Genomic DNA, 13,525 nt, shown 5'->3' on the forward strand with positions numbered 1-13,525 from the left:
ATTTGTGCAGTTCATCAATATGTGTAATTTATGCTTTTAGACCTGGATAAATTTCACCAGATGTCATTCATAGCTATTATATTATATATGAGAGTAGAAAAGGAGTAGAAACGAGTTGATATGTTATGATCAACCCCATAATATAATATAATATAATAATAGATAAATATATAATACTTCATATCCTAAAAGAATGAGAATGAAGTTTTAAATTTTCAGTTATGCAACTGAAAATCATTTGATGCAGATGCATCTTTTTATATAAAATATTACATTCATTATTATATTATTACAAATTTTATAATCTCAATTAAATATTATAATAAGATTGTCCACTTAAAGCTAAACATATATTCGATGAAAAAAAAACTAAATATTTGTTATTATTTCCATATAAATATTTTTTTTCCTAAGTAAAATATGGAAATTTGTTAATGCAGAAAGGTGACGTTATATAATATAGTAAATGTAAGATAAAATCATAAAAAGGTACAAAAGTTCAGATCCTAAAATAATGAGAATTAATTTTTACGTTTTGATTTAACGCAATTGAAAATCATTTGATGCAGAACTTTTATTTAAAATATTGTTAATTATAATATTATAATATTACTAATTATATAATGTGAATTAAATATTATAATATTATCCACTAAAGTTAGCTAAAAATACATTTGGTGAAAATAAAAAAAAGTGTGAAAATACAAGTGGTTTTATTTTCATATAAATGTTTGTTTCTGATAAACATGAAAATGTGTTAATGCAGCAAGGTAATGCAGCAAGGTAATGTTGCATAATATAATAAACAAAATATAAGAAAAAGCCATAAAAATGTTGAAAAGTTCACATCCTGAAAGAATAAGAATTAATTTTTAAGTTTTCAAATTAATGAAAACTCCAGAAACTGTGGATGCAACTTTTAGATAAAATATTATGTTAATGATTATATTACTACTAATTATAAAACGTCAATAAAATATTATAATATGATTAATCTAGTGCTGGGCAATAATTAATTAATATTAATAATATGTGTGTGTAGTGTGTGTATTTATTATAAAGACACACATACAGTATATACTTTGAAAATATTTACATGTATTTACATGTATGCATTTATATTCTTATAATTTATATTATATATATAAAATCTTTAATATATAAACATATTTTCTTAAATACATACATGCATTTGTGTGTGTATTTAATTATACATAATAAATATATACACGGTACACACACACATATATTATGTACACAAAAACACTTATTTTGTATGTTTTATATTTTATAACGTTGCCCAGCACTAGTTAATCACTAAAAGCTAAAAACATATTCAGTGAAAATAAACACAAACTATTTCCTTTTATATGAAAATATATGAAATATGAACATTTGTTTATTAAAATATGAAAAATGTAGTAAGATGAGTTTTTAATGTTTCATTTTTTTTTTACAGTACATCAACATGTATAACAAGTTTTTAGACCTGGATAAATTTGCTTTCACACTTTCACATCATTAATTTCAGTTGTGTGACCACATGTTATTCACAGCTATTATAAGAGTAGAAAAGGAGCTTGACTGTATTCTTTGTTAATACAGACTAACCTATGGAAGCTGCTGTATGAACAGGATGGTTGTCAGAATTCATGGTTATCAGTCCCAAACACTGCCTGTGTATAACAGTAAATGCCTGCTGGCCTGTCCTTCTTTAGTCTCTTTAGTGACTGATATATCATTCTTTGAATCAGGATGCCACTGAATGTATTGTATACAAATGTCATTCTATCCATCTGTCACTGTGATTCAGTTGTCTCACACACATAGTGGGGCTACAGCTGGCCACAGATCGTCCTAGAGGCATTTCTTAAAGTGTCTGCTTGGCAAAGACAGAGTTTGGGATTCAAGTCTTTGGGGAAAGAGCTGGATGAGTTCAACTGACACATGCAAGATAGCATCATCTGAACACAATATTCAAAGCTCCCTTCCAAGATATTTCTGGCATTTCTGCTGTAATTATGAGTTTCTTGATTTAAAATGTTTTATTGATGTGTTGAATTAATTGAATCAATAAAGTAAATTAATTTGTATCATGAAAACTCTCTGACGATTTTAGCATGGTAATGGATAAGACAATGTTATTATATTTGGTCTTGGTGGAATAGATCTGCTATGCTGCTGAATTGCTGCTGCTGTTGGTTATTGCTGTAGTTGTAGATTATTATTGCTGCTGCTGCTGCAAAGCAAGTACAGGAACTTGCTACTGCCCATACATACGCAGATACGCAGCTGTGAGTATTTAAGACATACTGCTGCTGCACAAGTAACATATATAAATATAGCTGCAAGCAGCAATTACAGGGCCACGCACTAGGCAAGCAAGGCAGCAAGCATCAGAGCAACTAAAACAATGGGTATTTGAAGCCATTTTAAGGCGATTTTAGACAAAATGGGTGAAAAATCATAAATACAACCACTAGTAATATGATTTAAAAGGGTTATTACTTTTGAACAATAGGTGGCACTGTTATCAAATCGATGTGATGTGTTCTGTGTGACAATGGCACACACAAAGTTTTGTGTCAATATGTCAAAGCTTTGCAGATATACAGCCTCAGGTGCAGTTTGGCATTATCAAATTTGTTGTGGCGTTACATATGTTACATTGATACATTGATACGTTACACAGTTTTTGTCAGCAAAGTCTGAAAATGATCTGACTCAATTTTGGTGAAAATTGTCAAAACTTTGCAGATATACAGCCTAAGATGCAGTTTGGCATCTTTCCAGCAAATTTGTTGATGTACTAAACAAAAACCGTTTTGTATATCGACACAAAATCCATAATGTTTTGCCAGCATGGTCTGAAGATGATGTGAGTCAAATTTGATGAAAACTGGACCAATGGTCTATAAGGAGTTTGAAAAATTTTTAGCTAGGTTTTAGGTTTTTTAGCATAGATCAAAATGGCAGACAGGAAGTTCATCCAATTATGGCATAATTGGAATCAATGTTCTTTGCATGATCGAAGGAATATATCAAGACCATTTCATTACAGTAGGCTAATTTAAACAAAAGTTATTAGAGTTTTTTTTTAAATTTCATTATAACTTTTACTGTAACATACCACACATACCAAGTTTCGTAACGATACATTAGTGCATTCATAAAATATAGCATTTTACAACAAAACTCAAAACGGCCGGCGCCCAAAATGGCTGACATGGGACAACTGGGTATGGTTTCACTCAGCATGCTCCTTTGAATCTAAAGAGACCAGTTTTGTGACCATTGAGAAGTTATAAGCAAAAATAGCCATTTTTTATATCCCCCGACCACTAGGTGGCACTGTGCCGAAACACTGCAGGTAGCCTCAGGTCATGCTTGTTATAACACACACCAAGTTTGGTTTCAATACACCAAACCATTGTGAAGATATAGCCTCACATCCATTTTTACGTGTTTTTCGTAGAATTCGTTATTATTATTCAAGAACGGTTTGACTAATCAACTTGAATTCCATAACTTTTTGCCAGCATGGTCTGAAGATGATCTGGGCCAATTTTAGTAAAAATCAGACAAACCGTCTAGGATAAGTTTGAAAAAGTAGGTTTTATGAACTATTAACAAAAAAATAAAATAAAAAAAAACTAAACCGTAAGTTTATCTGTGTGCCAAATTTCACAACTTTCTATGGGCTGTCATAGACTCAACAGCGGAAGAAGAAACGGAAGAAGAAGAATAATAAGAACGCCAATGGATACAATAGGTGCCTTCATACCTTCAGTGCTTGGCCCCTAATAACTTGTAACAGATCTGTACAGGTGGAAGTGGGGAGGTGGAAGGTTTCAGAAGAGCTCTAGCGCTGCGAAATGCTCTAGTGAATGCTAACCAGCCATTAAAATGTAAAGCAGCAAGCTCATTGGGTGCGTACACAACTTGAACCAATCAGCTTGTGCCAAGTAGTTTAACAACCCATCAGCCTGCGCCATCTAGAGTTTCATGACGGATGTATATAGTCATGACAAAAAAAAAATTGGCAAATGACTAATTCTTATCCCATGCATACTTGCTTTAATTACTTGTGTGTGTGTGATAAGCTAGTGTTTTCAGCAGGCTCATATGCTCTCTCTCTCCTTCAGGGATTCAGATTTGTTCCTGCTGGACTCGCGGGTGATCTGGGCAGCAGAAGAGGGCTGGCTGGTGTTTGACATCACAGCCACCAGTAACCACTGGGTGCTGAACCCGGGCAGGAATCTGGGCCTGCAGCTGGCTTTGGAAAGTTTGGATGGTAAGTGGACGTGCACACGCCACATGTCACAGGGGCCAAAATATGATACATTTACATTGTGTTGCATCACAGACAGAGACTGCAGAAATTAAACCATTTTTGAGGTCACACTGCAGAGCACTCTGTTTGTTTTGCCTTCACTTTGGTACACTGTTAAGTTCAATGCAGTTCAGTTCAGTAAATGTTTACAGTGTCTTTGAAGGGTGATTTATTACAATGCATTTACAGGCCATTCAAAGAAAACATCTACAGTGGGGGTCCAAAAGTCTAAAACCATTAGAAATTATATTAACAAAATAACAACCTGAGTGAAAAGTTAAACTTAAAAACGAACAAATCTCAATAACATCTTTATTATTGTAGTTTGTCCTTCTTCTTCTTTAAGGGTAGCAGCACTTGAGCTAAATGAATGTCAAACCTGATGATCATGTTCTCCAGCATAGTTTAAGATCCAAAGAGCATCAACTTGTGAAAAAGAAGTGCACTTTAGTATAATTATTAGAGTTAGAGTTATTATAGAAATAATGTACTTTATATCTTAAATGAGAACTAATTGTAATGTTGTCTGAGACTTAATCGCATGATATTTGTAATTAAATGAAAATCCAGTATGTATTATAGTTTAAACTTATATTAAATGCAATTAGCTGAACTTTAGAGTTCTGCCACTTAACTAGGATTTGATACATCTTTATATGTAATTTCGTAATTACATTACTATTACTATTGTCTTTGAAATATGGTTTAATGGTTAACGTGACCTGCTGAATGCACTGAAGCTTTGATGAACTAAAAATATAATTTAATGTAATTTTTGGTACATCTTGTCTTGTATTTAAAGGAGTCATGATCTGCCTTTGTTTTTATTTTAATGCATAAATAACTAAGTACGTAAGAAACGATATAAGAAGAGAAGAGAATAAGAGAATAAGAAGAGACAAAGCACTAGTGACCACGTAATGAAAACTTGTGTTACTCACACTTTTGTTGCGACATGACTGTCGGATCCAATATAGGCAACACAGCTACCACTCATTTTTGGTTTCAATCTTTTTGAAGATTCTGCATCGAATTGTGTCTTCTGGTTACTGACGTAACCTCGGTTTCCTGAGATAAAAGAACAAGCGTTGTGTCACTGGGTAATTGTAAATGAATCTGTGGTACAATATAGTAAACAGGTTCTTACTGACATGGTCTGGAACGTCATTAAAAATAAAGTTCATGCACTCTTTCCTAACGTTGGGATCAGAAGGAAGGCAATGCAAAGACGGTTTTGTCCACAAATTGGCGCTGAAGAGCACCCTGTTGTTTTCAGAGCCATTTTTATTATTTGGTTTCTGCGCATTCGCCTCTCTGGTAAATAATGCTATGCGTGAATCGGAGGGCAGGGCTAAATAGGCAGCGATGTTGATCTTCTTCTGCATAGGTAGCGATTAGTCTACAGTGATCGACCGATATTGATTTTTTTATAACGATACCGATACCAATTATTTGCATGTTTATGTGCCCGATAACTGATATGCAGAACCAATATTTATTTACTGTAATGAAGTAAGTCCATACTTCATTTTGTTTTATCCTCCTTTCAGTCATCTTAAAAAAAGTGTTGAAATTTAGCAGTCTTTCATGTTAAATAAAAAAAATTGTACATTGTTAATACACATATAAATTGCAGTTTTAGTACATTTAAAATATGTTTACTTTAAATGTAATATTAAAGGGGTCATCCGATGCAAAGTTCACTTTTACATGTTGTTTAAACATAAATGTGTGTTGGCAGTGTGTGTAAAAATCCACCCTATAATGATAAAAATCCACCCAGTGTTTTTTTTTTTTTTAATTCCTATAAATTATTACCCCTTTCTCAAATCAAGCCATTCTCTGATTCTTGGCTGTGTGACATCACACAGACTAAGGCCACTCCCACGATAGTTGATTGACACAACCGTCTTACCTTAGACCCACCCTGAGTGAGATGAGAACTGTCCGCCATTGTTTCGACGCTGGAGAAAAGGTAGACAAGAATGTCTCCTAAGCGATTAAAGTGTTTTGTTGTTGGATGTAATAATGAACATAACAGTCATCATTTACTGCCATCATCTGAGCCACTGAAGATGCAGAGAGTTTTTGAAGCAAATGCACCCCACAATCTGCCTAAATGCGTCTGTTCATGCGAATCATTGTGATGCAGTTGCATCCATATAAGCGAGTATAAGGGTTTTTATGAATCTTTGCAAATTGCCTTTCCTAATAATGTGCTAGTCAGCACATTCCTACGCTAAATTTTACATTCTCAGAGAGAACTGCTTGTCACCCTATGGAAGAGAGGGGCGGGGTGAGCAGAGCTCATTATCATTTAAAGGGACATGCACCAACATTTTTTGACAAGGTTAAAAAGGGTGTTGTTTTACACTACAATTGAGAAATTTTAACCAAAGTATGTTATAGACTTTTCATTAAGACCCTAAAGAATCATATCAACTTGTGGAAAATGGGCGTCCGATGACCCTTAATAACACACAACAGTTCAAAGCAGTTCAAGCGCTTTACAGTTGGTCAACATATCAAAATAAGTGTACTTCCTTAAAGTATGACAAAAGATTATTAAATCAGGATGATTTGAAGTGTGCTTTAAAGAAAATCTTTTAATTTGACATTCTTCTAAAGTTCAGTTAAGTGTACTTAACAGGTAATTGTGTTAAGAAACATAGTCTTGAAAGTGAACTCTCTTTAAGTACACAAGAGGCCTTATTTCATTTATATTATATATCTGAGAAAACAATTTTTAAAAATATGTTATTATTATTTGAAGTAGAGTACAAGTGTACATTCAATACAAGTGCACTTCTTTTTTTTTTTACAAGGATCTTCAGCTGCAATAGAAGAACATCTGACCATCTGTACAAAGAGTCACATGATCAGTTTGATCAAATGAAAAATGGCACAAAATCTGACGTTCTTTTTTCACTTTATAACTTTACAAATTTAAATTAGATTTTGATTCCCAAATTTTCTGTACAGTCTCAAACGTTAAGAACCCACTCTTAATAGAAATCACTATTAACTATTAATCGCTGTGGTTTAGTCTAAGTTCAGTGCTTAGTCTAGATGTCCCAAATAAGTTCTAACTAACACAGATTTGAACCTACTGTGTTTTTCACTCACATATTTTATTAATAGCCGCAGTGGGAGTGTGTTTTGTATTGAATCTGCGTGAGTAGAATGGTGTGTGTGTACAGGATGTTACAGGTTTTAAGTGTTAGCATGAAAACAGGTGCAGTGTATTATGGGGCTCGCGTAGATCAGCGAGCTTGTCGAGACATGCTTGCGGGACGCCTACCCTGTCGCCGTAGGCAACCGGCAACCCGGCTTTACCTCAGCGCGGAGACAGAAAGAGCATTCCTTCCTCTTTGTAAGGAACACACATACACACAAACACACACACATTAAAGCCGGTGTGTAGGTAAAAGCATTCGGGAATGGCACGGAGACAGAAACAGATGTAAGTGCAGGAATTTTCTGAATAAACAGGGAACTAAAAGCGCTCGTGAGAGCGAGATAGATTACACAAAATAAACATCAGAAATGGCATATTCTTGGAGAACCCACACTCTCTTGATTTATAAGGCTGTGACCATCTAAGTCACAAACCGATTATTTTATAACACATATTACACGATTTAGTAGCCCACAGGGCTCTGACAAAATAAAAGATTGCTAAACTGTCCCGTTGAGTGATATGTGGGAGCCGATTCACAGAAACACAAACGGAAAATGTTTGCCTCCTGCTACACAGGTGAAAAACGTCTTTCAAGGGGCCTGTATAACGTCTCTTGTGGGATTTGTACCTGTCAGCATTTCCACTAACAATTTCAAGATGTATTTCTTTCCTCTCAGATCTCAGAGAAAAAAGAAATCAGTAGTTGATTGTAAATGAATGATGCACTGTGCTGAAATCTCTCTGTCTCCCTCTGCAGGTCAGAGCGTGAACCCATGGGTGGCGGGGCTGGTGGGCCGCAGCGGCCCCCAGAGCAAACAACCCTTCATGGTGGCCTTCTTCAAAGCCACGGAGGTCCACATCCGCAGCATCCGCTCCGCACAGGGCGGCAACAAGCAGCGCAATCCCAACCGCTCCAAAACCGCCAAGGGCCAGGAGGCGCTGCGTGTAGCCAATATCGCAGGTGTGTGTGTTTTTAATACATGAAGTACAGAAGTGTGAAAGCAGGTGAAGAAAGGCAAATGTGAGGGTATATATATATTTAAAGTTTTTGAGGAAAACATTCCAGGATTTTTCTCCATACAGTATAGTGGACTTCAATGGGGTTCAACGGGTTGAAAGTCCAAACTGCAATTTCAATGCAGCTTCAAAGGGCTCTACATGATCCCAGCTGAGGAGTAAGGGTCTTGTCTAGTGAAACTATTGGCCATTTCCAAACAAAATAAAATGTATATACTTCTTAACCACAAATGTTTGTCTCACACTAGCTCGACGTTGGAAAGGTCATGTGTGACGTAGGTGGAAGTACCAACCCAGTGTTTACATAGCGAACACGCAAAGAAAGTCAAGCGGCCTTTACAAAAAAATGCAAAACTGATGTTGGACGATGCTGAAGTTGTGGGAGAAAATGAGATGGAGTTTTCCCCCTACCTTTTTGAACAGGAGTACACAGACGAAGAACTAACCACGCATGGCTTTTCCAATGTGATTATGATAATGCGTGAAGTCATGGACGCACATCACAGAGCTAGTGCAAGACAAGCATTTGTGGTTAAAAAGCATATACATTTTTATGTTGTTTACAAAATGACCAACTGTTTCACTAGATAAGACCCTTATTCCTCAGCTGGGATCATGTAGAGCCCTTTGAAGCTGCTTTGAAACTTCACTTTAAACCGTTGATCCCCATTAAATCTGCTATATAGAGAAAAATCCTGAAATGTTTTCCTCAAAAACCTTCATTTCTTTGGAACTGAAGAAAGAACATCTTGGATGAAATGGGGCTAAGTAAATTATCAGGAATTTTTTATTCTACAAGTAAATTAATCCTTCAAGTACACTTTTTTTTACAAAGTGCACTTTGTAATAATGTCAAATTAAAAGTTTTACTTTATAGTACATTTCAAACCATTGTTTTCATTTTTTGTTGTGCTTAAGAAGTGCACTTATTTTGATGTATTGACTAACATACAAAAACATGTAAAGTCCTTGATTATTAACTGTAACTGTTATTTAATATTACATTAAAACACAACATACAAGTTTCAGTAGAAATTAAACATTATAGTATATTTTAATGTCAGAACATTCAGTAATACACTTTAACCACATTTCAAAGAAAATAAAAGTAATTATGTAATTACATACAAAGATGTGTTTAAGTCCGACTTAAGTGGGTCAAAAAAAAAACCTCAAAAGGTTCAACTAATTACATTTAATATAAATTTAACCTATAATATATTTTCATTTAACCTCAAATAACAAGCAGTTAAGTGTCTGATGACATTACATTCAGTTCACACTTAGCTGTAACATTTCCGTAATTTGTACTCTTCTTAAAGTATGTCAAAGTGTACTTCTTTTTCACAAGGGTGCTGTCAATAGACTGTTTTATCAATAAATGATTTATTCAATCACCAAAACTGTAAATGTTATAGTCTTAATGGTTTAGTTCACTTCCAGAATAAAAATTTCCTGATATTTACTTACCCCATGTCATCCAAGATGTTCATGTCTTTCTTTCGTCAGTCGAAAAGAAATTAAAGGGGTCCTATTATGCTCTTTTACAAAGTCTTGATTTTGTTTTGGGGTGTACTAGAACATGTTTTCATGCTTGGTGGTTCGAAAAACACATTATTTTAAACATAATTTACAATATTACAATACATTTCTCCCAGCCAGTTCTGGGTTTAATGAAGGCCCACCTTCCGAAAAGGCCCACTGCGTTGCGATTGGGGAACAGCTTTGACGGTGTTTCAGTACTGCCACGCCCCTTGTCAAAGAAGCAAGTTCTGTGTACAACTGTTAGCGCAAGCTAGATTAAAGTGATTCTTACATTTTAAATGTGGATATTTTTCTTACAAAAATGCATCGATTCGCTCCAGGAGTCCTTTATTAACCCCCCAGAGCTGTGTGAGGCACTTTTTATTATGGATGGATGCACATTATTGGACTTGTTTTGGACTGATGAAGAGAAACACGTTCTAAAGCTTGGGAGTGCCAGGATAAATTTTAATATAACTCAGATTGCATTCATCTGAAAGAAGGAAGTCATATACACCTAGGATGCATGGAGGGTGAGTAAATAATACGCTACGGAAATGTTGGGTCCTGTCGTCAGCCTGCGAGATCAACAATACATGATATTATCGTGCTAATGTATTTAATTATTTACATACTTAGTTTTATTGCCCGAAACCAGCTCCAGCATAAGGCTAAAAGCAAGCTAACGTTATCAAAGAACATCATCACTGATTAGCCTAGCCTATTCTAATGAAGGTTTATGCATTTTAAAAAACACTCGCATTATAAGTGAAACTATCTACACTCTATGATGAATAAATTTTTTACCACACACTGCACACGTCTGTGGCGCGTTACGGATCTGACGCGGCAACCAGAGTAGATTGCGGCTTCGGCATGTGTTTCAACCCCCTGTACTGCACACGTCTGTGGCGCATTACTGCTCTGAAGTGGCCACTCAAGTCAATGCTTGTGTTTATACCCGCCGTGCTGCGGCTAGTTTCCGTAGGCGGGATTTAATTTAATGATATTCTAATGGACCGTGTTGTGACATCATTGCATGCGGAAAACAAACGTTGTAGTCCAAAGGAGCCATTCATTTTAGCTCTTGAAAAGGGATTTTTTAAAAACTATAATTTAAAAAATTTTCCTTTTGGAGTGAACTTTGAGATTTGTAACTTTGTAGATTTTTTACACACCACACACTGACTAAAATTCAAAAAGTGAAAAAGCATAATAGCACCCCTTTAATGTTTTTGAGGAAAACATTCCAGGATTTTTCTCTTATATAGTGGACTTCAATGGGGATCAACAGGTTGAAGGTCCAAATTTTAATTTTTCAAGTTTCAGTGCAACTTCAAAGGGCTCTACATGATGCCAGCTGAGGAACAAGGGTCTTATGTAGTAAAACAATCTGTCATTTTTTTAACCACAAATGCACTAGCTTGACCTCACGCATTACATAATCATGTACGCAGGAAGTACTGACCCACTGTTTACAAAGCAAAGAAAGTCAAACGCCCTTTACAAAAAAGGTATGATTTTGAATTTGGAGGAGAAAATGAGATGGAGTTTTTCGCCCTACCCAACCTTTCTGAACCGACAGACAAAGAACTAACCACACATGACCTTTCTAGCATGATTACTTAATGCGTGAAGATGCAAATGCACATTGCAGAGCTAGTGCAAGATGAGCATGAGCAAAACGACACATTGTTTTGCTAGATAAGACGCTTATTCCTCAGCTGTGATTGTGTAGAAGCTGCACTGAAAATGCAATTTGGACCTTCAGCATGGGACCTTAGAGGTCTACTAAATGGAGAAAAATCCTGGAATGTTTTCCTCAAAACCTCAAAAACCTTAATTTCTTTTTGACTTCTTGGAAGGCATGAGGGTAGGTAAATTATGATAACATTTTTCCACCCAAAAATGAAACGTAAAAAAACTCCTGTCAGTGTTTACTCACCCTCATATCATTTTAAACCTGTACACTGACAAGTTTTCCTTGAAAATAACAGTGAAAAGAACAGTCACAGCTCAAGCTCCAAAGATAATTAAACAGTCTTCTGAAGCCTTATGAAATTTGAGAAACTTGTCAAAAAATAACAGCATGCAGGTTTGGTCCAACATGATTTGAATTTTCATTTTAAGATGAAGTACCCCTTTAAGGCGAAGGAGAAGCGGAGCTAAATTGTGTGTGAGTCAGTGTGTGTGTTCATGTGGTTCCTATTACTGTGTAATTCTCTGCAGGTCATTTTGCACAGTAATAGCATTACAGTGTTAAATGGATATTAAATGAATTTGGGTCGATGTTCTGCATAGGTATGAGGGTTATACAGATTCCAGACGACTTCAGTGACCTATTCCTCATATTTCTCTGTGTCACTCACAGCTTAGTGTTAGTTTCAACACCCCTTCACACATTTTAAGTCAGACAGTGCCCATATTTGAAATAGTTTTAGCTGTTTGAGATAAACAAACAGGAGGACATTAACATAGTGTTTTTTTAATTAAAGGGATAATTCAACCAAAATGAAAATTCTGTCATTATTTACTCACACATATGTCGTTCCAAACCCGTAAGATCTTCATTCATCTTCAGAACACAAATGAAGATATTTTTGTTGAAATCCAAGAGCTTTCTGATTCTGCATCGACAGCAATGCAACAGACATGTTCAAGGCCCAGAAAGATAGTAAGGACATTGTTAAAATAGTCCATGTGACATCAGTGGTTCTCTTTCTCTCTCTTTGTTTTCAGAGAACAGCAGTGCGGATCAGAAGCAGGCCTGTAAGAAACACGAGTTGTACGTTAGTTTTCGAGACCTTGGATGGCAGGTGTGTTATTCCTCACCCCTTTATCTCTTTCTTCAGATCCTCTTTTTTGTAATTGCCGTCTCTAACATTCATATTTCATGCTTTTTTTTAAATTGTTTTCCCCTAATATATACTCTTCTGGGCTAGAAACATACTCTACACAAGAGACAACAGTCTACAAAGGCCCTGTTTTAAACTACACACTAGTATATTTTCTAACTAAGTCTGGTTGATTAGCTGGTCTTCCAACTGATGAACCTGCTTTTACTGTGGTTAAACAGGGGTCAAAAAATAATTCAAAAGACAAATATATAGACTACCGTTCAAAAATTTGGGGTCGATAAGATTTTGTCATGTTTTTGAAAGAAGTCTCTTCTGCTCACCAAGACTGCATTCATTTAATTAAAATACTGCAAAAATGTTAAATATTATTAAGTTGGCTTGAGAAAGCCAGCTTATTGAAATCCTATTTAAACTACTTCTTCTTCTGAGACTAAAATTTCTGACTGCTACTCCTCCTAGAGCTTTAACTCTACAAACTCCAAACTCAGCCCATTTAAACTCATTCAAACGAACTTGCTAATCATGCTAACAACATGCTACTAACATGTTAATCATGCTAACATTCTAGTTACATGTTAATCATGCTACAATCATGCTAGCAGCATAATAGTA

The 13,525-nt window shown here is 35.4% G+C and overlaps 1 protein-coding gene across 1 annotated transcript in view; it reads left to right on the forward strand.

Moving 5' to 3' along the window:
* Nucleotides 1–13,525, forward strand: part of bmp7b (bone morphogenetic protein 7b) — a 75,343-nt gene that overhangs the window by 54,614 nt on the left and 7,204 nt on the right. Inside the window, exons 3-5 of the mRNA XM_051096235.1 lie at nt 4,146–4,294; nt 8,272–8,475; nt 12,795–12,871. Coding sequence (XP_050952192.1) covers nt 4,146–4,294; nt 8,272–8,475; nt 12,795–12,871 — 430 coding nt within the window. The remainder of the gene's footprint in view (nt 1–4,145; nt 4,295–8,271; nt 8,476–12,794; nt 12,872–13,525) is intronic.

This window comes from Labeo rohita, chromosome 23, assembly GCF_022985175.1.
Source record: "Labeo rohita strain BAU-BD-2019 chromosome 23, IGBB_LRoh.1.0, whole genome shotgun sequence".
In the NCBI taxonomy this organism is placed as follows: Eukaryota; Metazoa; Chordata; class Actinopteri; order Cypriniformes; family Cyprinidae; genus Labeo; species Labeo rohita.